We start from the raw sequence: 24,856 nt of genomic DNA on the forward strand, positions 1-24,856 counted from the left end.
ACATAACAGATATGTGAAAAGTAAGCGGTAGACCACCCTGGACAAGAACTCATCAACGCGACAAGAAGACACTAAGAGGAGAAAGAAAATGTTTATGTGTTGGGGTATGACACATAGAACACTTCCTACGACAACTCCACAACTCACTACTTTTCCATTGAACACTCACCCCAAATTCCAGATTACTATTATCTTATATTTAAAAACCTCATTAAGGCCTTCCGTATTGCGACTTGTCTTAGACGCAAACAGAAAGTGTTCACGGACGTCCCAGCAAACACGACAAGATTCGGCCAACCTTGGAGCGGTCCGGTGGCGCAACGGTCAGCGCCTGTCATCAATACAGTGAAGGTTGGCTGCCCAGAGTTCATTTCTCGTCTCGGGCACGCTGTTCTTTCTCCGCACGTGGCATCTGTTTACAGGGCTGGCTGCCTTGCCGTAATATAGCCTCAGTTGCTGGCACGGCGTAAAACACCAATTTCCCCCCCCCCCCGGCCAACCTTGGACCAAGCTAGGGCCAAGCTAAAAACATTGGTCCAAGCTTCGCCCAAGCTTGGCCGAATCTTTCGTGTTTGCTGATGTGTTTTACTCTAGAAATGTCATCTGTATTACGACCATCTCCCCGACGACTGGCGACCGACAGTTTCTGCTCTACTAAGACATTTTGCAAAAGTCGCTTGTTAAAAATAAAGTATAGTTTAAATTGGACTGCTTCTGGCCGACCGTTTATTCTAAATTACGGCTTTCTTCAGAAATAACGTAAAATAAAAATAAAATTTTGAAAGAGACTGTTAGTTCATTGGGTCGCCGATCATTTCCATCAACAAGTATCGCCTCTAGTCTTATCTACCATCCACTCTAATAGTCAACCCTGCCATGACCCAATCGTACCACATAAGTATACATCGCCCCAGCTACGGAAGTAGAATCGATTCAGGGTCAAAAGGTGAATCGATCACCGACGAAACGAGAAGCTTTGAACTTCAAATGTTGGCAACAGAGCCACGGGTTGTTTCCACAAAGTCAGCCACGATCTTACTAAACGAAAATAGTCTCCTAGCAATACACATCCAGAGAACTAATCTCACAGTAAACGAGATTGTCTTTGAAATCATTGAGTTTTTCTCAATTGTTGCTGTCATTATTCTTTATCTTGGAGGTTTGTATGAAATGTATATGAACACGTTTGTTTAAAACCTCACAATCACGCATTAACACTATTTTCTCTAAAAATTAATTTCAAAACCACTGTCTTCGTTAGTATTTAGTTTAAAGCTAACATGAGATAGGTGTAGCTGTTCGGGATTTCATTTAGCGTGGGTCAGGGTGGATTCGCAAGGTGATGGGACAAGGTGATCTTTCGTGGGACGATATGGTCATAGCGGAGTTGGTTCTACCCAGTCTTTGTACCCGGATGACATGCTTTTGGTCGAAATGAACGACCCCCTGTACACTGCTGTCTCTCTACTAGCGCACATCAGTCGATTGTACCCGATTAACGGCCTTTTGCAGAAGTCACATGTTAATGAGAATGAAATTATTGAGACCGACTGTTTGTGTTAATACGAAGTTTTGCAAAAGTCATTTTTCAAAAAGATAAATAATTCATTTTAAGAGTGTCTTTGTCTACCACGGCACACCTGTCTTGATCGACTGCTCTTACCTGGTGATTTAGTTCCTCTATACATGTAATCCCTCAGTCCATTCAAACAATGGCAGAATACGTAAACATCACCGAACGAAAGCTAACACGATGAATCTTTCTATGGTTTTTAAAATCTGTATTTCAACATTTAAATAACTGAGCGTTCATTTATAGGTGTTCGAAGTCATGGTTTCTAGAATGAAAAGGACTAATTAACCTTTGACCCCTCTCAGTTACGATGCGATTTTGGTGGAAGTTTAGCCAGTCTTAATAGAGAAGTTTTATTATAATATCAGAAATTAAATGCTCCTGGCTGATTTTGTAAATAACCAGCATCGATAAATAACTGCCTATTAAACAAAATCATTCTGACAAATGCCATAAACGAGCACGTGACAACGACTATGTCGATGATATGTTTATAAGTCTACATATTTATGAACATCAAACTTTAACAAACTTGTAATTTTGCGGATAGAAATGTTCCATGAAAATTTTCATACTTAAGTATCACCTGTATGATAATGTTTTTTTCGCGTTATCTGCGCAGAAGCCATCATCACAACGTAAGCTTATTGCACAAAAAGCCTGCATCAGGTCAAGCGTGCCTCAGGTAATCACAGGTAAAGCGCATTTGAAATACAGCAAACCTTGGCATCTGAATACCCATAACATCACTCATTGTGAAATACAAAACAAAAGAAATGGGGAAAAGTACACAGAATAGCTAAAAAAATTCAAAGTTGACCAACAAGCTTTTATGACATCATAAAACACTTCACATATGGTAGACACCAACTAAACAAAGAAAATTTAACCAATGACAAAAGAATGTAAATATTCATGCACGTTTCGTACTTCTTTGCGAGTAAGTTTTCAGGAAAATTATAAACTTTCATGGAACAGGCGCTAAATGTTTCAACCGTCAATTTCTAGGGATTTGAATCCGATAAAGACATCATTTCTGTTAATGAAAATTTGATCAAAATATTCCTTGACTGTGGTTAAACTTAATAATAAAACTACTATCATGCAGATGTTTTGTCCAACAAATTTAGTGCCAAAATATTTCAAATGGTGAAAATGCATATTAAAGCATCATATCAGGAAGACGAACTGATTAAAACAAAAATAAAGATGTAAAAAGAAACCTGAAGAAGTGTGTTAAAAGATTAATTTATGACTACAATTTTGTTTGACATTTTCTGCTCATCGTTATATTCTCGTAGGAAATCTCAGTAAACCGCATAGCTCTGTAGCACATTACTCAGCCAAACAATCAGGTTGTACTTCTTGAGCATGAAAAATTAAACAGAGAAACAGCATCACTGCACTAGAGACATTGAACCAGGGCTGACATCAGATGGAAGACATTGCAACCAGGGCTTACAACAGATGGACATAAGCCAAAGACGTTAGAGAAAAAGCATGCAAGAAATTAGAAAAGAAATGACCCCCTACTGACACCAAAGCAAAGCAAGTAAATGGGATTCCAACACTGTTAATTAAGTGACTGCAATCAGTGCAAGCAGGAAAACAAGGTCAAAGCGTGCTTCTTCGGGTGTGGACATGCTTGGTCCGCTTACCTCGACCTTTCCCCCTGACAGTTCAATTTCTGTCTGTTCACCAATGAGAGCTTCACTATCTTTTGAGGCACTGATTCCGTTGCGCAGTTCTCTGTTTTTCTTGCTGCTTCTCTCCTTTGACGACTTCCGGCGCCATGTGAGTCTGCGCCGGAGTTTGATTTCGTCACTGGGTTGGATGGCTCGGCACAGGGCTCGCTTAGAAGTGAAACAGGGCTTCGTGAAGAAGGGTTTCATCAAAAGGGACTTTGTACAGAAGGACTTCATAGAAAGGGACTTAATGAAGGAGAGCTTCACGAAGCGGGTTTTGTGGAGGAGGGGCTTCAATAAAGGGCTTTGTGAAAGAACTTTACGATAAAAGGTTTTGACCGTGGAGTAGTATGTTGTGGGACGACCTTAATTAAATTTGAGAAGATTAAAAAACAAGACTCGAATCTTATTCATGCCCACAATGTGACAGTGAATGTTGAGCAGGGTTTCTATGGTTTGTAGTATTTACTTTCCCCGTGATAAGTGTTCGGAAAGGAGCCACAATCAAATATGAAATTCAGGATGTATTACAATTCACTGACAGTTTAGTAATGAAAATGTCATGAAAGAATTTCGAAAGTGTCAGATTGTTTTTCAAATTTGTAGTTTGTTCTAATCTAGGAAAACAGATAAGTATATTTATTTGTTATCCTGCCAGTTTAAGCGCTTACCAGTAGTTCAAGGATACTACTTATATATCCCATCTCCTATCATCTGCGGTTAGTGCTTAAGCTCGTGTTAGTTGGGAAAGAAGTGTGTGTTTGTTTTTGTGCGAGTACAATTGTGTTTGTTTCTTTTGTACCTATCAAAATAGTAATATATATATAAACACTTTTTTTCTTTTTCTATTCTCAATGTCATTATGCGCAGTGATATTTATTTTGTAAAGAAAAATACAGCAAACCTGAATTAAGCATTACAAAAATATTAAAACTTAATATTTTCTTTCTTTCATTCACAGATATTTCTGTTGAAAACTGAGTAAAATATAATAAGGCTGGATCTGAAATAAAATATCTACAGCGCTTAAAGTCTGAGGAGCTATTAAGACATGCAAGAACACAAGAAAGGAAAATGATAATGGGATACAGGATACATCTGAGGTCAGGAGAGAAGTATCCGAGGGCAATGGAGTAAACCACAACCAAGAAAAGAGGAAAAACCAGTCAGCGGCCCATAGACTTACAGGCTTGTAGACAGGGTTCTCAAAAGTGTTAATGTCGTTCGCTTCCTAAAGAAAGCAAGCACCCACAGGGCTGAAGGAATTAATATGATTTAATTTTTTTATTTCTAGTTTCACTGTAGGAAAAAGTAAAGTTAAAAATAATATGTTAGACATGGATTTTGTTTTCATTTTGGTGCATGAGAAAACTACTTTGTGCTGTCATACGAAAATATGTATTAAAAAATACACGGCGTAGGGGTTTCCCTTTTTTGATGAGATTTTTCTATTTGGTGGCTTTAAAAGCTAGCATTTGAAAAGCGTTAGCTATAGCCAACTGAACTCCTGGAGGAAATATGGTCAGCTACACGCTGCAGCGGTGAAATGGTGAAATAATGGAAAAAAGACAACAGATACACAACAGCTCTCTTGAGATAACAAATTGAAATAGATGTCCTAAAGAACAGATGACTTACCCATCCTCCCAGTCTCTCCGTCTTCATCCTTTGTTCGAAAATTTGAATTTGCTGAAAGAGTTAAGTCAGATTTCATGATGGAGCAGACATCATTGTAGATTTTTTCGAGCAATCACTTGATAAAAACCTTAAACTATTATGTCTAGTTTTCACCCTAAAAAAGTGTTAATTTATAAGACTGAAGACCCACAGCTATGAAAGCACATCCAAACTGTCCCCGAAGAGATCATTGCTGCACTGTCTACATATATAACACATAAAATACAAATTGCACAAGTATGATAGTGATTTATATTGTTCAGATGCAGTTTGCACATGGTCGTGAGAGAGAACAAGTAATAAATCATTAAATTAAGGGAGAGGAAAACTACAGAAATCAGCGCCCACCTGCAGAGCTTTCTTTCCCACCGTGAGGGACGTGTTGTAGTTGGTCATGTTGGCCAGAGCCTCCTTCACGCGGGCTTCATGCTGCGCAAGCAAGCTGCGCCTGGACAGGTCAAGGGTCAGCACCCAAATCACATTAAGCAACAGGACAGAGCTAATGACAGGTTATCATCTAACCTGCTAAAAGGAGACTTTTTACTTCCTGTTTGTTGTATTTTTATTTTCTTCAAATTCTGTTTGAAAAGTATTTTTGTTCATGAAGAACAATTTCTTTTTTCTCCCGTGTTTTAAAGGGCTAAAGATCTTTAAAGAAAAGTTTTCACATTTACTAATTGTCCAAATATAAATTCTTACAGTTTCGCTGCAATCCGAAAATGTTTAACAGCAAATTTTAGAGCTTGTGTAAAGATTTAATAAATTTTGTCTTTAAATATTACACCAAGTATTAAAAGTATATCCTACCTAGTACTATCTAGCTGTACATGTCGAATAACAGACATGTGTATGCATAATATGGTTATATACTCAGAAATGTCAGACAAATGCTTTCATCTAAGGGTTGGAGTACTTTCTAAGATGTGCTTTTAGGCCATGTTGTCTAGTGGCGGCTGTAGCAGATGCTGTGTGGTGCACATAGCCATCTACTGTAAGCCAGGATTATCAGCAGGACTACTCACAGACATGATTCCAGTCAAAAACGGTCATTTGTATACACAAACTGACATGATGACAGTAAAAAAAAAATTCTTTTCACACACTGACATGATTCCAGTCAAGAAAACAGCCATTCTTTTCACAAGCAGTCATGATGCCAGTCAAAGCCATTCTTTTCAGCAAGAACATGCACTCTCGATCCCACCCCCTTGCTCTTTTAGTACAGTTATCAATATAAAACTGTCAAATCGGTCAAAGGTCATGCTTGCAACTAACTTTACAAGTAAAGGTGAATACCTTGCAATCTTTGTGACTGTCTTACAATGTTTGATGCCCACCCTGTGATACTTGAAACATAAAACGTGACTACCCATGTCTCTGTACTACCCGTGACTGTCACGCAGAGCTTACTGAAGGTTTCCAAAGGTCCAGCAGGTCTATGTCTTCTTTCCCTACTACACATTTATTGTGAGCACAGTATGTGGTCAATAATTACAACTTGTGTATCCCACAAACATCAAGTGCACGTGATATTTATATATTGCGGGTTTCACCTTTGCGATGACCGTTTTAGCTTCATAACATTACCCACAGTTTTCAAAACAAAAATCTGCATATAAGACCTGGATCCTTTTCAGACAGGAAGAAGAGAGAATCTCTTTAAGATGTGTGAAGACATATAATCATTTTTTAAATATTATTACGCGAGATCACACAAACTATTGTCATCTTACTAGAAAACATTTAAAGCAATGGTGATATAAATCTGAATACAAATGTAAATCATTATAGTCAACAAGAGCTTAGTCTTGTGGCACATCAACATGTACTTATGGCATTATTTCAAAAAAGGGAAATTAAAGAGAACGAAAGTTATTTTTTTGGGTAGGGAGGAATGGTGGATCCTCGGAGGAAATAGACGGGGACAGCAGGAAACAGAGATAATTATTGGGAACGGAAGGAGAGATGAGTTGAGAGACGAAGTCCGAGAGAAGGACAAGCCACATGTACACAAACATTTATGCAACTGATTGTTTCATATAATCTGGAAAATGAAAACACTGCTGATACATGTAGAATATAAAAGGCTCATATTTTAGTATATTTTAAAATAGACTTTTTCTGTCAGGCCGCTTACCCTATAATGCTATTTATGCAGAAATCACATAACATAAGTACATTTTTAAAGAAATGTTCGTTCTATGTGTCACCTGTCATTTCGATCCAAACTATATCGCTCCAGTCATAGCTACCCTATAGTCCTCACGACAGTCGAATTCATCCAGACTCAAACGATTGGATGTCCAATGAAAAGGAGTAGCTACGAGTGTCAAATATTATCAACAGAGACATGAGTTGCTCAAACAAGTTCGCCTAACATCGTATGAGACAAATGGCGGTTCTGCAACTCACATTTGGAGAAGAAATGACACAATGGCGCGTAACGCGATTTTCTGTTAAATCCTTGTTTTTTCTTTGTTTTTTTTTTTAAAGCCTTCGTCGTCATCATTCTTCAGTTTGGAGGTCCGTATTCAATGTATAGGCATACCTCCAGTTAGAAGAGGTACAACTCCTCGGGAAGACATCTAGCCTAAGGGCTTGGTGGGTTCTAATTTCGGTGCTGGGACGATGTGGTCATGGCAGAGTCCATTGGACTCAGGTGGGAGGTCGATGTAGCCAAGATGATACAGGCTTTTTGTTTTAAATAAATGAACTTGAATTTATATGTATCTGAAGTCATTGTGGAATGAAAACAGACTAGCGGATCTCCCTACTACGACCCGATTTTGGTGGGTTTTAGCAAGTCTTAATAAAAAGGTTGTATTGTTTGCTTGCATAAAAAATTTGGTAGGTCAGTAGAAGGGACACAATAACAGGATTTGTCAATGCAAAGGATTGTATTTCTTTTGAACTTTATCATTTAAATTTTATTTATGAGGTCCTTCCTGTTGTGAGATTCAAGACAGACAACTAATTCAAAGTAAGAAACTCTATCCGTCAAAAATAACTCTCCGATAGGATTATACAGAATAATTTGGAAGCAACCAAAGTGTAACTTCATTTGTAAACATTGTTTTGAAAAAGCAGACCACAAGTTTGAACACAAAACATCAATTAATGGTAAATACAAAAAGTTCCGCAAGCAACCTTTTAAAGCTATTCACCGCGAGGTGTCCTTTGAACCACAAAAAGTAATAATGGAGCCGTGGTGTGTAGCTTTTCCACATAAACAGACAACAGAAGATACAACATGAACAGTAACGAACAAACTAGTGTGCAACAACGAATAGTCAGGGAGCAGTGACACTGATATGAGAGGCCAAACATATTCTAAAGCTAAAAGAAACCTCGATGACAAGGGAACAAAAAACCCGTGAAATGATTTGTGAAAAGTAGCGGCTACACAGGAAGCGCCTCTTACTACACAATGAGCCTCGGATGGCAAAGTGGAAGCAAACATTTCAGCAATTAGGCAATTAGAATAGAAACGACAGGATTAAGATAACTTTTGGTATACCCACAAAAGTGATTGGAGCCAGAGTTTATATAAGGACGAAAAGAGATAATAATTGATAAAAATAAAGTTGATCAATGTTCTTAAAAAATGAAGACAAAATTATTGGAAAAAATATATTTTATGGCAGAAAATTAGTGTATCTGAAAAATGTGTATTTCAGTGAAAAATAGGTTTTTGGGCTGACAATAGGCGCTTGAAAACAAATCCCACACTAGTGAACTGATTATCCATAACAAATGTAAGCTACTGAAATAACTGTCTACGCCAGGTGTTAAGGCATGTGCTTGAAGATGTCAGTGTGTGAGCGTGTGTGAGCGTGCGTGCATGCGTGCGTCTAAATAAGTTTTTTTGTTGCCTGGTGTTTCATGCTGATCGTACATGCACTTACATGACTTCTAATACACAATTTTTACGAGTGAAAGAATCAGTTAATAATGCATATGAGAAAAGTGTTCCGCTTTCCGAGCCAAAATTATACACAACATAGAGTGGTTCTACTGAATCAGTGATCACATAGTGTGTTAAGTGTGCAGAAGCTACGTATGAACACTCATCTATTCCCGTTCAAGTTAACAACACCGAAAGCCTGTCAATGACAACAAAGTGTCCGCTAGTCTGTATAAAGGTGGGCGGAAGGCAACTAAATTAAATGTATTATGTGCAAGTCTCCTTCTGTGAACATCATGAAACAAGTCTCACTATGGTGCAAGTCGCCCAAGGCGAAGACCCATTTACATATTGTCATCATAATAGAAAATAAGCATAAAGATAAAAACCATGCTTTCAACTTCGTCTGAGCTATCAAATCGCATGCAAAGAGCCAAAAAAAAAATCTTTTCAACATTTAGTGTTTGGCAGCAAAACCGAAAACGGGAAGTGAACATTTGAAAATGTCACACCATAACCGACACATGGCGTACACAGAAAAAAATGAGTGAATGAGTGAACAGCGCTCATATATCATGCGTCAAGGTGTTACCCGCTCTTATTTCGACGAGTCTTTTTCAGCAACAAAGTTCTACATGGAAAAAGAAAAGTAACAAAACATTTAACCAAAAAAGTTTTTCAACAGGCGGAATGCTTCCTGTTAGTGCAAAAGTACAGGTTATTCCACTAAGAAACAAAACTTACAAACATCACACTTTGTGTTAATAAAAAGTACATGATAACAAACAACCCAATAAAAGTAGCATATTAACACCAGACACTTCTATTGGATTTCACAGCGCTAGTAAATCTTCTCTACGTGAGAATCTAACCATGATATTGAACTGAAATTAAGAAAAGTATTTTTTAGCTCAAACATGCAGTCCATATTTAATTTTCTGTCAAGCATATTTGCTTACTGAAATTTAAAAAAACTGCACTGTATGCTTTTTTTGGTGGATTCCTTTGACTGGAGCAGGAATAGCTGGATAATATTTTCTTAAAGCCAAGACAAATACAAAGTCATTAGACAAAGAAAGTAGCTTATTCAAAATGCAAGCAGCTTATTTTTTAGAAATAAAAATGACCTTAATGTCATTATCAGTGCGTTCAAAATAATAGGTTCAAAAATTAACCCGACCATTCTGATGTTGAAGCAGGGAGAAAAATCATGTACTGTTCTTTTTATTTTTTAAGAATTGGATGCGAACAAAATGAGAATATTTACCAAAAGAAATAAACAATACAGCCCAAAACCAAAACAAAATAATAGTTCCCTTGCAGTTACGACAAAAACATAAAGGGTACATTAACCACTCTCACAAGAAAAGTGTTAGCGAGAGAAACAACTCACTTCTCCTTGATGGCGTTTGTCGAGATTTGCATTCGATCTCTCACAGCCATGAAGAACACTTCTTCTCGAGTAGACAGGAAATATTCCAGCATCGATTGCTGCAAACACCAGTCTTCAGTGAGTTTCAGGGTTTGAATGGTAACAAGGTAGGAATAGTGACTGCTCTGTTTCAGTAACACATTTACCAATTTACTATGGATGGATACACACGTGCGTGGTATGGCCAATATAAACTTCCAATGCTGTCAGGCTCTTTAAACAAAGCTTTTACCTTAATCAAAAAATAAACTCCTTTAAACACTTTTAAAATAACATTGTTACCAACTCAGGCTATGATAATGACAACGGATGATGATTTTCATCTTGGGTGTTTGTTTATGTATACATTTGGAGATACTGTCGTGTGTGCGTGCGCGCATGCATGCCAGCTAACACCAAAATAATAACTTGACTCGTGCAAACGACGTGAAACATATGCGGAAGTAAATGAAGGTAAGAATGGTATGCATTACATAAAAGACTACTGGACTCTAAAGTAAACCAAGACGTTCTGACTGAGGAGATTTTGTACTAGTTATCGATGTAAGGTTCGCAGCCAACAGCCAACAAAAAAATGTCTACTGACAAAGCAATGGCTGAAGGAAGACCCTACCTGGACGACCCTGTTTGCGTTGAAGAGCATGATGCAGATGAAGGCCAGCACTTCGCGCACAATGTCGTCGTTGCGCCTGGCCAGGTGGGGCAAGACTTTGATGATGGTGCTGTGCACATTAAGTGCCACTTGAACCTCTTTGATGTACACGAGCTGCCTGATGAGGTTGCAAGAACAAGATGAAAGACAAGATACGTGAATCTAGCTAATCCACACAGATTTTCCTTCAAACGTCTTAAATGAACACCACTAATGTAGAAACGATACCCGAAAGTTAAAGGATTGCAGTCTACAAAGTGATTAAATAATCCCACGTTCAAGTCAGCTGTCTACGAGGTAAAGAAATTTCAACGGCCCATATGGTTATATTTTTCAAAGAAACGATAGCGACAATGATTTCTCGGATCATCGTTTTCCTGATTGGCACGAAACGGTCACAGTACACTTGTTATCAAGATTATATAGAAGAAAGTTTAGACCCTATAGCTTTCAGCGATTTTATTTGCCAGCCGCGGCAGACCCTTAGAAACTAGAGCAAGGTTCAAGTATGGAACATTTGTTGAAGTTTTGTAAAAACAAACCTGTTAAGTAGAGAAAACTATTAAAACACCGAAACGTGTACATCGTAGTCAGCTACTTCTTCATGCAGACCTTAAACAAAATATTCACTGCGAGGTCTCTCTCTCTCTCACATACACTCAAAGCGAGGGAGAGTGACAGAAAGAGGGAGGAGAGACAGTCTATACCATGACTAAATTCTGTTTGTGTAGTTACTATAATCAGCCCAAACTGACTTTTTAATCTTGTTCTCGGAAGTGCGTAGCGCCCAGTCCTCCGGCAGGCGTCGCTCCTCGTTGTGGATGAGTGTCCTCAGGATCTGCAGACAGCGCACGTCCAGGTCCGGGTGGGTGGGCTGGTCCTTGCGGGGCTGCTTACACTGGGTGGCCGAGATCCTGAATAGGAAGCAAGACAACAGAATTCTCAACAGACTGCACTGAAACAGAACTTATCAGCTTTAAGGCACAAGGAACAGTAAAATTGTACTAGCATTGACGAGTGAACCTAAGGTGTTCACTACAGCTGCTGTTCACACACCACCAGCTCACCATAGCTGCTGTTCACACACCACCAGCTCACCATAGCTGCTGTTCACACACCACCAGCTCACCATAGCTGCTGTTCACACACCACCAGCTCACCATAGCTGCTGTTCACACACCACCAGCTCACCATAGCTGCTGTTCACACACCACCAGCTCACCATAGCTGCTCTATGAGCTTGCTGGCCAGAGCGAATCTCTTCACAGCCTTCTTCTCGTGCGGGTTGAGGAAACATCGCGCCAGACTCTGGAACTCCTCGCCCAGAGGCAGCTCCTCGTTCGTACCTCGCGCTGTGTATTCTGGGAAAAAAAGACTTGCAGTCTGATGCACTTCAAATATTACGCGATATTTAAAACATGAATTCTAATCAAAACAATGGAAAAAGGGAATTTTGTGTGATTTGTGTAGCGGTAAAACGTGAGTTTAAACATTTGACGACATTCTACGATGCGGATTATCCGCAGGTTTGTTTTGATAAAAAGCCGGACATTAAAGCTTAGCTCAATCACCCAACCCAGTCCATTATTTCATACGGCCTCCTCCTTGACCCCAGGCTGACCTCTCTTGCACTTGACTTTGAGCTGTGCCTGCACCGTGTTGTGGCCGCAGTGGACCAGCATGCAGTTGCTGGTGAAGGTGTGAAACTTGGCGTTAAGCTCTAACTCAGTGGCATAGTACTCCATGTTGCCCTGTCAGACACATAGTGGTCACGCATACAGGGTACACCGGGTACAGCAGACACATAGTGGTGACGTATACAGGGTACACCGGGTACAGCAGACACACAGGGGTCACACATACAGGGTACACCGGGTACAGCAGACACATTGGTAATGTTTACACAATGGTCATCAATACAGGATACCCCACAGCGGTTACTCACTCCAAACAGTCGTAGTCTGGCGATAGACATGTAAATTATACCAGCAATCAGCTAAACACACCGATCTAGCTCTGTTGTACAACAATTACATCCTAGCAGTAATCTAACAATAAAGTCACATCTGCCGCTGTTGCAATGGCGGTACATAATAAGACAACACAAGATAACATTCTAGGATAACATAACATCACAGTTTTAACAGGGTAAGGTGTAGGTCTCTTGTACAACTATCACCCCGTAGAAAAAACTCACCCGTCTGACGGCGCTCGTGGTGTCAAACAGCTTCATCTCACCCATGAACCTCTCCAGTACACTGACCAACAGCTGCAACAGACAGCGCACACCCGTGGTCAGACAAAAACAACCTGATAGAGACAACAGACGTCTTCACGGTAACAGTGATGCTCACCCCTCATCGTCACGATCCTTGTCTCAAAATATGAACGATTTTGCGGGAGTTAAAATATAATAACATCTGTAACAAAATCGATCTAAAATAATTGACACCGTGTTTCTTTTGTTTGTGCTTATTGACTGAAGTTTGTTATATTAGTAAATAATGAAAGAATATAGTAAACAATGCAACAAATGAAGAACAGAAGAAATTGTTATAGAAAGGAAATAAGAGAGAGGGACAATAAGAATCACCAAGACAGGAACATCTATACCACCTGAGGACATCTGTGCCACGAGAGATACATATGTACCAAGGGAGGTGTATTTGTACCAAGCAAAACAACATACCGCCTTAGAGGCGTTGGAGACAGACACCACTGTAGTGAGACCGAGGACGAAGTTCCGGAGATGCTGAGGATTCTGCACGTGACCTCCTAGCAAGTCACACAGCGCCTGCGCACAGACATGACTCTTTGCTGATGCAGTTTTCAAATAATAATTATCAAGTACGTGTCGCTGACAGGCTATGAAATACTAGAAACTACACAAACGTTACTGATGCTGATATGGCGTTTAATAAAATACACAAGTTGTGGTTGGTTTGATATTACATTTTACGTCATTTTAATGCAAACATTCACTCAACACTGCTAGCGAGAAATATTACCATTGATATACAACCACTACAAGTTTAAAAAAAGGAAACATTAAGTGAATTATATTGCAGTGTACTCTAAGATGCAAGACACATCGTAAGAAAACAGAAAAACTAGTTCGTATGGATGCACAGGGGGAGATCATCGATGACCACACAGAGCAATAACTGTAAGAAAACAACGAAAGAGGAAGAACTACTTACAATGAGAGCATTCGCAATACTTTCTGTTGTGTTCAGCTCGTTTGTGTACACATCCTTGTCAGGTGAGTAAAACACTGTGTAGAACACCTGGAAAGGTGAAAATATTTACCCAGGTATAGTTACTCCCATTCATTTTAGTGGCTCATTTGAAACTCGCCATGACTGTCTGCTCTACACGTGACGACGATGCGACCATAGTGCTTTAATGAATCTCCGGCTCTCTGATACCACAAGCTTTTTTTTTTAAAGAAAACGTATCATAGAGAACTTCAACTACTACAATATCAGAAAGACACATTACCGGCATTTAATGACACTCAAAGATAAAAACATCTAGGCGCACTCTAAATTTAGTAATGAGACACCTGAGGAATTTCCAATCATTTTAAATGTTGGCACACTTCACAGTTTAATTGTTGCTACAAATAAAGGATTGCTAAATACAGGCCGAGTAAGAAAATGGCCGACTTCCGACTCACGTGCAGAAAGGGCAGCAAACCGTCCAGGACGTAGAAGAGCGCATGATGCATTACTGCCCTTGTGTCCGCACTTTCTGCCACTTCACTCTTGGCGGGTGGCGCCTTCAGTAGGACGGGTATCTTGTCCGGGTGGCGCGCGAGGTAGTCCACCAGCTGCTGGATGTCACCGGTGGCTGAGTTGATGAAGTCCCACATGGACCTGCACACAGCGCCTTGACATTCTCAAAGGAGCGGATGCTATTACGATCGGTGAGATGTCTTTAAACAGAAACATCTACAGAATGTTGGCTTGCAATGGGACATATAATGTAGAGAAAAGACATGGAGGAAAACCGCGACGAAAAGATATTCAATGCTGATTGATGCAATGAATAACGATACATGCAGTGACGGAAAAGTCCAAGATACGAAGTAAAATACGGATTTAAAACGCTATACGATTTAGTCGATAAGTCTCTGAGGGCTGATGAGCTACTCACTTGTCATGCTGCAGATCAGCGGCTCCGCTCTCCACCAGATTCCCTGAGGTCTTCATGTACACCCACAGCATGAAATGCAGAAAGGGTCGCTTGAGGTTGCAGTCTATATCGGGGTGGTTTGCCACCCATAGTAGGTCTTCCACGGGTAAGATGGTCTGACACAGGGACTCAATGAACTTGTTTTCTCCCTGCAGCCAACGATAAGAACACACGTCACACAAAACAGGCAGAACGCTCGTCCTACTTGCTTCAAAACTTGCACAGCTTTACTATTTCTGTTTGTAAATAGCTGTCAGTTATATCACAAGAAAGGTTATTATAAGACAAACTCCTCTGTTGGGAAATCGTTAGTTTAAAACATAATGAATGCCGCAATAAAGAAGGCACCAAACAACACTTTAGAAAAATGTGAACAGTAGCTTTGTTTCTCACACAGCAAATCTTTGTAATAACATCCCCAACAAGAACTGTTACAATGTTACAAGACCACATTGTGCCAAAACCTCTGTGAACTTTATTGTCATTCGATCTCCAAGAGTACTATGTGACTACACACACCCAAACAGTCTCTTCATTATTTGATCTACACTGGCAAGAACATCTATTGATATATGTTCGCCACCGACAAAACATTGACTTTACGATTATTATTAATAGAAAAAAAGACAAATGAAGAAGGTAAACTTTTACACAAGGAAAGAATGACACAGATTAGTTCAAACTGACATCTACCCACCTCTGCACAGGTAGCAAGCAAGTCCACTAGAGAGATGAAGTATGTCAGATGACCTCTCTCAGTTTGGTTGGTCAGAATGCTCTCCCTGCACCATTAATGAGATTTTATCAAAATTAATACATGCATCGAAAACAACAATTCCCTATTTTGTTAATAACCTAATAATCTTATTTGTATTTGACTGAACCGCGGGCTGAAGTTTAGGAGAAAATATTAAACAAATAAACAGGTAATAATTTGACAGGGAGTTAAAATAAGACACATGAAACAATTAATAATAATAACATCCTTTCAATGGAAGCTCCAAGTACAGAAAAAATAAACAAAAGAAGACATGTGAGAAGAATTAAACAGGTGAATCAAAATCTAGAATATCTAGGTGGATTAGAGGAGGATGTGAAGGTAAGAACTCACCTAAGGCGGCGCGGCTGGTCCAGTACGTAGGCGGCCTTTTTGAAGTTCTGCATTATGTACTTCATGACCAGGGCCTGGTTGCGCTTGATGGTCAGGTCGAGGCCCTCCACCTTCACCAGAGCTCGCAGGAGGTCCAGGAACTCGGGTGCCGCCTGTTGACTCTCTGCAGCCAGCATCACGATGCGCTGCACCTGTCGTGAGTGCACCTTCAGGCATGTCGTCTGGTTGCCGATGAAGATCTGGACAACACCATCAAATGTCCCATGAACCGTCAGGTGCATGCAATATCACACATCTAATACAGCTGCTATTTTCTCTCTTCCTATATTATTTGTAAATTTGTAAGGACGTCTCATACGTTCTGGAATTTGAAGTCGCAATATAAATTAATCATTCTTTTACTGTACTCAACATAGAAATCTATAGTTCTTTATCGTATTCACATGCACACACCCATGCACAGAATAAAGAAGAAAACACATTATAACCAAGAAAAGAAAACAGGAATGGGAAAAATGGTGAACGGGACATTAAGAAAACGGCCACACAGACACACACACATATAAGCACAGAGACAGAGAGAGAGAGAAGACACTAAAAGCTATAAACTAAGACTTTATTGCACTTTAAAAAACGGACCTCTTTGAGAGCCAAGGCGAGGTCGGACCTGACGATCTGGACGTCCAAGAGCTTGTCGAGCGTGTCGAACATCTGGTCCTGGACCTTGTGGTTCTCTCGGATGAGTAGTCGCAACAAGTACAATGTCTTTTTGAAGACTGTCTCCATGCCGGCATACTGGTCCTTAACATGGAACAGCAAGACATGAATCATGTAACAGCAGTCTGTCACAATTAGTCACTAAACATAGTGATATGTGAAGAAACAACTTATACTGAGATGCCACTTGAAATTTCTTTAAAAGACAGAATAGGATTTCCTGAAAATTACACAAACCTGATTTTTGTCAGATTCCGAAAACGGTTTACACACGTTAGATGAAAAAGTTATATTTTTTAATACGTCTACATAATTCAAATCACGTTTCTGAGAAGAGAAAGCAACTTAGTTATGTGCTTCTTTCCGTGCAATAGTGAAACAAGTTTCCTACTAAGTTCATTTTGAATATTTGTTAAGGAATCATCGCTATTCTTTTATGTAATGGAAATCAACAAGTCACTGCCATCACAATTATGATATATGTAAAAAAAATGTTTCTTTAAAATGATGTGAATGGTTTCTTAAAAGAAACCAGCAGACGATCAAATAATAGGCGTATTTTGATCAGCATAAAGCTGCTTATAAAGCCATTTAATTGAAACAAAAGGTCTAAAGAAGAATCCTGAATTCATGTGATTATATGGTTGGCATTATAAGAAAAACTGACTTCATGCGACGAATAGTAACATAGACCTCATGTATCGCACACATATCAACAAATAACTGTGAACTAGTGCAAGGAAATCATGCCTCAAAAGTATATCCTACAATTCGTTGTGTGAACACCTGGCAAGTATATTTATTTAAGTGATTTATTCATTCTTCCACAGAAGCGCGTGCCTACACGTGCACACACATGCATGTGTACACATCCACCAGCTGATTAATGTCATTTCAGCCTTGGTGTGGTTTCATTATCATGGGTATTACATTGTATCACGAGCAAGGCAGCTTCAGCCAACAGCAGCAGCATAAAGCAGCGATGTTCTGCATAACTTCATTAGAACCATACATGATGACAGACACTATTAGAATCATACATGACAATTACATGATTAGTGCCGGTAGTATTCTGCCATCCGTGGGGTACATGTGGGCTTAAAGCTCGCTGAGACACACGCACGAACAACACAGAAAGGAAAGTTTTACACAAGCACGAGCGTGCGCACGCACACATACACACATTTCTCTCCCTCTCATACCTTCACCCCACTCATACAAAAACTCTCTCTACCCCCCCCCACACACACACACTACTCACACGCACTCGTACATTCACTATCTCGCCACCCTATCCCCCCACTCACATACATACACGCACGCACCCATACACTCACACTCTCTCTTCACGACTCTTCGTCTCTCACGCACGAACGCACGCACGTATACACTATCCATTCACCACCACCCCACACACTCGCATAAACGAGATCTTCTCACTCCTCTCTCTCTCACACACAACATGTACACGCGCGTACACACATACACACAGGTAACACAGACACACGTATACTCGTATCTATACACATATACAGTGCAGTTGCATACACATGATACAAACATTAAGTGTACAGCCATTTTTCCGTGTTTTGTCCACAACTTTCTAAAACAAATGATTCAGTTTAGCAAAACCATGTTTGTCCTGTCTACTCCACTGTTAGTATTTCCATTTTACAATGTCATGTCCCTACATAACAACGTGTATAGAAGTTTGACCGTTATTTCAATGGAAGCATTTTCTGTATAAATTCTTGGCGTTACAGATGCTAGAACAATAATTGAGCAGAGACAGACACAGCTACACAATACATTAACACTGAAACATATTTCAAAATCTACAATATACATATGAGGTTTCAGAATACACGTGTAAACGTAGACGGGAAACGCACTAAAAGAGTAAATAATATTCGGCTTCTAAAATTAATATGGACAAAGTAAGAACAACGGCAACTGACACAGCAACAAACCAACACCTACACCGGACTCACACTCGTACACCATGTACTCACCCACTCATATACACAAACGATACATGCACGCGCAAACAAATGAGATACACACAACAACACACACACACACACACGCACGCACACACACAGAGAACATATCTCAACACAAGTAAACTAAACAGAGCAAATTTCATGGCGGAGATGCTGCAAACTGTCTAAACATGCTGAATAGCAATGCGACACCAAAAAATGACTGAAACTTGAAACAAGCTAATGGCTTGAAAATGTAGGAGAGACATCAAAGGACTATACTGTCCTCTCGGGTGGCCGCACTCACGGAGTGCCTGTGATGGTAACAAGGACAAAGGGCAGTTGTACAAACAAGCACCGTGTACAGGAGGTCAGAGTGCAACAGGTGTATAGACATGAAAAGCTCGCGCCGCGGTACCGGCTGTGGTTAGCAAGAGGAAGTAACTCGGAAGCAAGGAACAGTTACCAACGGAACGGCGCGAAACGATCGTGTGGATTTACCACCCCTCTCCGGGACTGGCAAGGTCTGAAAGATTTACAGGTTATTACAAACATAAGCATCATCTTACATCAAAACCTACACTGCTAACAATGCATGTAGTTCTTCTACTGATGTTGTTGGTGACAACGATGACATGATTGATGATTGATTGATGATGATGATGATGGATGGATGGATTGATGATGATTGATGATTGATGATGATGATGATGATGATGATGATGATGATGACGAGAACGACAAAAATTCAGAGGTACAAATGTGTCTGTGTATTGTTATCTATGTTAGTCCCTGATCATTCCTGATTGTAACAATTTGAAAATGAGAACGAGAAGTGGAAGCGTGATTACAGGGTGTACTTACAATGAGTTTAGACTCAATTTCTTGCGACAAGATGTCCAACACTATTTTCAGAACACCTGCAATGACATAACAAAACGACAAAATGATAACAGCTCATCTACATACCTTCACGTAATTAATAATAAAAACATGATCACAAGCCATTCAAACACACAAGAAGGATGAAGTACCAGGCCATTTCTTTATCCAATAAAATCACAAAATAAAATACACATCGTTCTGTAACTCAATAGTACTTTTAACATTTGTTTAAATTAAAAGCGGGAGAAGTCTTTGATGCCAGTACTTAGTAATAATAAAAGCACGGAAGAATATATTACAGATTTACATGACCTAAGATGATGTCAACAAAGAGACGACAAAGGTTTTCGATACTCTTAGAATGAATGTGAACCTAAAGTGAGTGATCAAGTTCTCACTGGGTGGTCATAATGGCCTGACTCACCATGGCTGATCATGATGTTTTGGTTCATGTGGTGCGGTTCATCGGGTGTCTTGGGAAGATGGCAGAATCTGGACAAGCATATAAACAAGACATTAAGAATAAAATATACGACATTATACGACAGATAAGACAAAAACAATAGAATAAAATCAAGGGTGAGTATTTGCATACTTTTAATGGTCTGCAGATAAAAACACAAGAAACAGTGGACATTAAAAGGTCAGGAAGAGTAACTGGTTATAGATGCACGACTCATCCTTATTTCTCTTTGTACTCGTGCCAAACAGTACAGTTTGATCTTGAGAATGCATTTAATGCGTCTGTCTATACTCTAAGGAAAACAAACCGAGCATAGCAACAGACCAGAAGAAATAAAAAACTATGTTCAGAAAAAATATGAAATATATGTAATCCCAATCTAACAAGATAAAGAAGTCAAAGCGTTAATTGGCATTCCGTAAAAACATTTTTCTTTTACTTTTTCCCATGTTTTCCTCTGCTTGGGGCCAGTCTAGTTCTCGAACTCTAAGAGTTTGCTTTCATCTCAGAGAAACGAGTTTACAACCTTATCACTCCAACATGTACTTTGGATGTTTATTCTAACAGGGAACCTCTACTTACCATCATCTTAAGCATAATACTTAGTTTGAAAGCACACATTCCATTTCTTTACTCAAAAATTCTGCTGTCAATCTTTATTTCTTTAGTTTTCTCTAAACACTTGAATATAAGGATCACAGGCGCGGTTTGTTAATAACATTAGGAGAAGAGAGAACTCCATCAAACCATCTTCCCACTTACTCGCACAGTTCGTCCAAGACTTCTGACATTAGCGCCACCTGTTGATCATTCAGCTTGGCACGTGCCAGGCGCCGTAGCGTCGGCAAAGACCTTTGAACTTCGCGATGCACGCGGGCGGAGTCGTGCGTCAGAAGCACCTGGATGAAAGGGGAAGTAAGCAGCAGTCCCACCACATAGTACACAGACGTAATCAGCCTAAAGCAGCACTAATTAAAGCTTCTTAAATTAGTTTTACTTCCCCTGAACGTCCGAATAGTGAAACGAAGTTAACTTCAACAACAATAATGATGATATTGATGATTGGATGAATATCGTTATTATGAAATCAGCAACTATTTTTGTATGGAGAAAAACAATGAATGTATATCACTAGCTTTGTTATATAACTAACGCAGAAACTATGATCTTAAGTACAAAGAATTTGATAATTATGTTTTATCAATAGAGTGAATAATAACATGCTACGAGACCAAACACGGATGTTAATCAAGCAGTTTAGGTTCACACAGTAGCATCATACACACCTGATTTTTGTTTTAGATATTAGCTAAGTCTTGCAGGTCCCAAGTGATAAATACAAGTATTTCTTTACATGAGAAGTGGACCTGATACTGTTGTGACAAGAGTAGCTGTCGCCTGCTGTTGCTAGCATATCTGCACTAGTGACATCTTACTTGCAAAGGGTTACCTGCGCATTATTCGCCAAGCGGAACATGTCGTGCTGAGAAGAGTACATCTTGTTGAGGATGTCCAGAGACTTGACCACCATCTTGTCATACTTGTAGTTGGACAGATCCTGTCAACCAAATGAAACATCGTTTCAACTGCACTTTCGTTATATACATGTTCTATTGCTTATAAATGTTGTCACGTGTGAACGCGCTCCTCCCTCAGTTACTTTAAAACTCTGTTATTTTTTATTATTATTATTATTTGCTAACAGAGTTTAAAATTTGATAGGGAAACATCTGTTTACTGTTTTGAAAAATATTAACAGATGTTGTTTACTGTTTCAAATATTTAAATGGTATTGTTTATAGAACAGGTGCTCTTTCGTGCTCTTTAGTGTGAGCAGAACACCCCGTAGATCTTTCTCGGGTATTTTCTTGTCACCTGGCCACGAACACTGCTTCAACTTCTCCTCTTGATCTCGCAACTCACAAACCAGCGGATTTTTTTGTGCAATGTTTTGTCACCTCACATCAGATGATACTTAGGTGTGAAGGCTTTGTACAGTAATATTGTTCTATCTACTTGGCAAAACCATGGAATACTCTAGAGAGCTGCTTCTCTACAACCATCGCGATGATACTATATCTACAGAGCGACGGTGCTGTTTATTTTCATGGTGATTGTATATAGTAATTGTATACAGGTATAACATAGTGATTGTGTACAGTGATTGTATAGGGATTGCGCCTTTTGTTCGCATTAATATTAATTGTGCTGCTAGTCTATAGATTATAACGAGGTGTTTACTTGCTGTCAAACTGACTAAGCAGTGAATCAGACACAATTACAACTTTAATTACAATCATACCCACCATTAATACGGCCGTCGTCCTTTCGATGTCAAAAATGGCGGAGGTGTGGAACATTTCTCGCAGTTCCCTGAGTACTTCCTTCTGTTTCTTCATAGCTTTCCTGCAGACAGCATTTCTACGTCAAACAATCCTTTTCTCTTTGTTTGCTAACCAAAACATTTATAGTTTCACTTCGATGATGGACTGAAACGGCATTTATGGATGAAGTTTTAACTGTTAGTTATGAGAAAACTGGCCATGATATGATCAATTTAAAAGTATTCAGTACCGACATGCAAAGTTCACACTAAATACGGAATGTAGATGACTTTACGCACTTACTTATATTTGTCACGAATGCACTAGCAATGCAAAAGAAAAATGATGTTTTCGTCAAACTAGTCACCAGCCTGTGTTTTGAGCTTCACTTTCCATTCACAAAAGTGTTTATGTTACAAATTGAATGTTTGTGAAGTGTTGTCATTATAGAGGGTCTGTAATCAAGCAGTGTGTCTCGAAATATCAGTGGTGAATGAGGTAGTACTTTTTCTGATCAGAAGGGTTGTATGCCTCGTAGAGTAACGGTTCCAGGACGGACTGAGATTTCCTCTTGGCAGCGCCCTGCTCGGCCTGTTTGAACATGGTGACAAACACCTTCAGCCGCTGGTTTCGCTGGAATGTCAGGAGAAGGTCAAGAACTTCCATGGCTCTGGTGACAAGAAACAACAAATATACTAAACCCGTTAGGAGACAACACAAAGAAAATTGTACTTTCAACGAATGAATTCAAACACGAGTAAAGCGAAGCGAGCTTCGCAAGTTACTGATACTAATATTTTCAAGTGTCCTGTATTTTCCGATGCATGTACTTGGCATGTACAGGTGTTTCAGTATTTTGTGATAACATGTATGTAGACTGTAAAAGAGTTCCAGTATCTATTGATGTTACTGATACAAGTACTTAGCATATCAAGGTTTCAATACTGATACATTTACACATACACCTTTTGCATCATCTACAAGCATTTCAGTAATTATTATTATAACTGACAAATGTTTTAGTTCTTACTGATATTTAGTATTTTTAAGTCTTTCAGTACTTACTGATACTTAGCATCTACAATGGCTTCACACTCCGCGCTGGTCTCAAAGCGGCCGGTGCTCCGATACTGGGTGACTGCTTTGTTACTATCCTTAGAGTAGCCTGAAGACATGGCATCGGCAGTGCATTACTCCGTTACTACATTACACAGACACTGGAACCTTAGTCTCCACTGATTACCACTCACCAGCCTTTACAAGTTAGTCTAAATGGCTCATACGGCTTGGTTGACATTAGCTTGCGACGTTTTGTAACGAAGTATACGTACATAAATTAATTTTGTGAATTTAAATTGATTTTCATTCATTCAAAGCCTATCGACATGTTAGCAACAGGACACCTTTGCTCTTGTCCTTTGGAAAGGGCACATCATGGCGGCCATCAAGGAGACTCAAGAGGGGAGGCAACAACTTTCTGACATCATCAAGGTCCATGTAATAGCCAAACTTGACCAGATGGTGCAGAAGTCTAAGCACCTGTAAACAAACAAAACAACGGCTGAAAAAATCACAATGGCTGAATACCATCATTTGAGGGAAATAGTTTACTCTCCTGAGAACAGACAGCTCAGAGCAACACTAAGGAATAATAACTATAAACATTTCTTTTTGCTGTAGCTTGGCCGATCCATACATATCGCTGAGTAAATTCTACTGATTTACCTGCTCGATGAGAAGGTTACGACCTATCATGGAAGCCGTCATGGTGCAGTTCTGGGACAAGAAGTCAGCTAGCCAGTCCCTCAGCACGGGGAAGATGGTGACCAGATCCTTGACTACCTGTCCAAAATACAGTACCACGTCAAAGTCTCGGGACACGCATTAATTGAGTCAAGCTCAACCTGCATGACAGGTAGACCGGTAGCTCTAGAAGAAGCTACAAGCGAGAAATAAAGAACAGACACCAGAAAGAAACAATGCAACAGAGAGAGAGATGCTTCACGCACAATGGGGGAGCAGGGAGTGTGTGACTCTAACACCATTTAATTCAAGACATGCAGTGACTGTCTTTTTCAACAGAAAACGAAGATGAACAACGATTTAATTACTAAAAAATGAAAAAAAACCCTTGTTTATAAAACTCTCACTGACTACTGTGGAGAGAGCTGGCTTTTTCTTGCTTTAGCACAAACATCTTCAATCAGTATGTGCTAGTGCTATTACTATTACTTTCTGGACAAATATTACTATA

At 39.5% G+C, this 24,856-nt stretch overlaps 1 protein-coding gene across 1 annotated transcript in view; it reads right to left on the reverse strand.

Moving 5' to 3' along the window:
* The window catches only part of LOC112576597 (inositol 1,4,5-trisphosphate receptor type 2-like), a 141,807-nt gene that overhangs the window by 10,791 nt on the left and 106,160 nt on the right, over positions 1 to 24,856 (reverse strand). The window contains 28 exon segments of the mRNA XM_025259175.1: positions 3,232 to 3,426; positions 4,445 to 4,489; positions 4,897 to 4,947; positions 5,284 to 5,383; positions 9,432 to 9,470; positions 10,233 to 10,330; positions 10,885 to 11,041; positions 11,679 to 11,837; positions 12,146 to 12,284; positions 12,545 to 12,674; positions 13,121 to 13,192; positions 13,613 to 13,717; positions 14,124 to 14,210; positions 14,603 to 14,801; positions 15,082 to 15,269; positions 15,818 to 15,902; positions 16,232 to 16,470; positions 16,871 to 17,032; positions 19,397 to 19,456; positions 19,795 to 19,850; positions 20,240 to 20,307; positions 21,041 to 21,177; positions 21,729 to 21,836; positions 22,585 to 22,684; positions 23,108 to 23,272; positions 23,668 to 23,767; positions 24,006 to 24,141; positions 24,328 to 24,444. Of these exon segments, the coding sequence (XP_025114960.1) occupies positions 3,232 to 3,426; positions 4,445 to 4,489; positions 4,897 to 4,947; positions 5,284 to 5,383; positions 9,432 to 9,470; positions 10,233 to 10,330; positions 10,885 to 11,041; positions 11,679 to 11,837; positions 12,146 to 12,284; positions 12,545 to 12,674; positions 13,121 to 13,192; positions 13,613 to 13,717; positions 14,124 to 14,210; positions 14,603 to 14,801; positions 15,082 to 15,269; positions 15,818 to 15,902; positions 16,232 to 16,470; positions 16,871 to 17,032; positions 19,397 to 19,456; positions 19,795 to 19,850; positions 20,240 to 20,307; positions 21,041 to 21,177; positions 21,729 to 21,836; positions 22,585 to 22,684; positions 23,108 to 23,272; positions 23,668 to 23,767; positions 24,006 to 24,141; positions 24,328 to 24,444 (3,297 nt within the window).

This window comes from Pomacea canaliculata, linkage group LG12 (assembly GCF_003073045.1).
Source record: "Pomacea canaliculata isolate SZHN2017 linkage group LG12, ASM307304v1, whole genome shotgun sequence".
Lineage (NCBI taxonomy): Eukaryota > Metazoa > Mollusca > Gastropoda > Architaenioglossa > Ampullariidae > Pomacea > Pomacea canaliculata.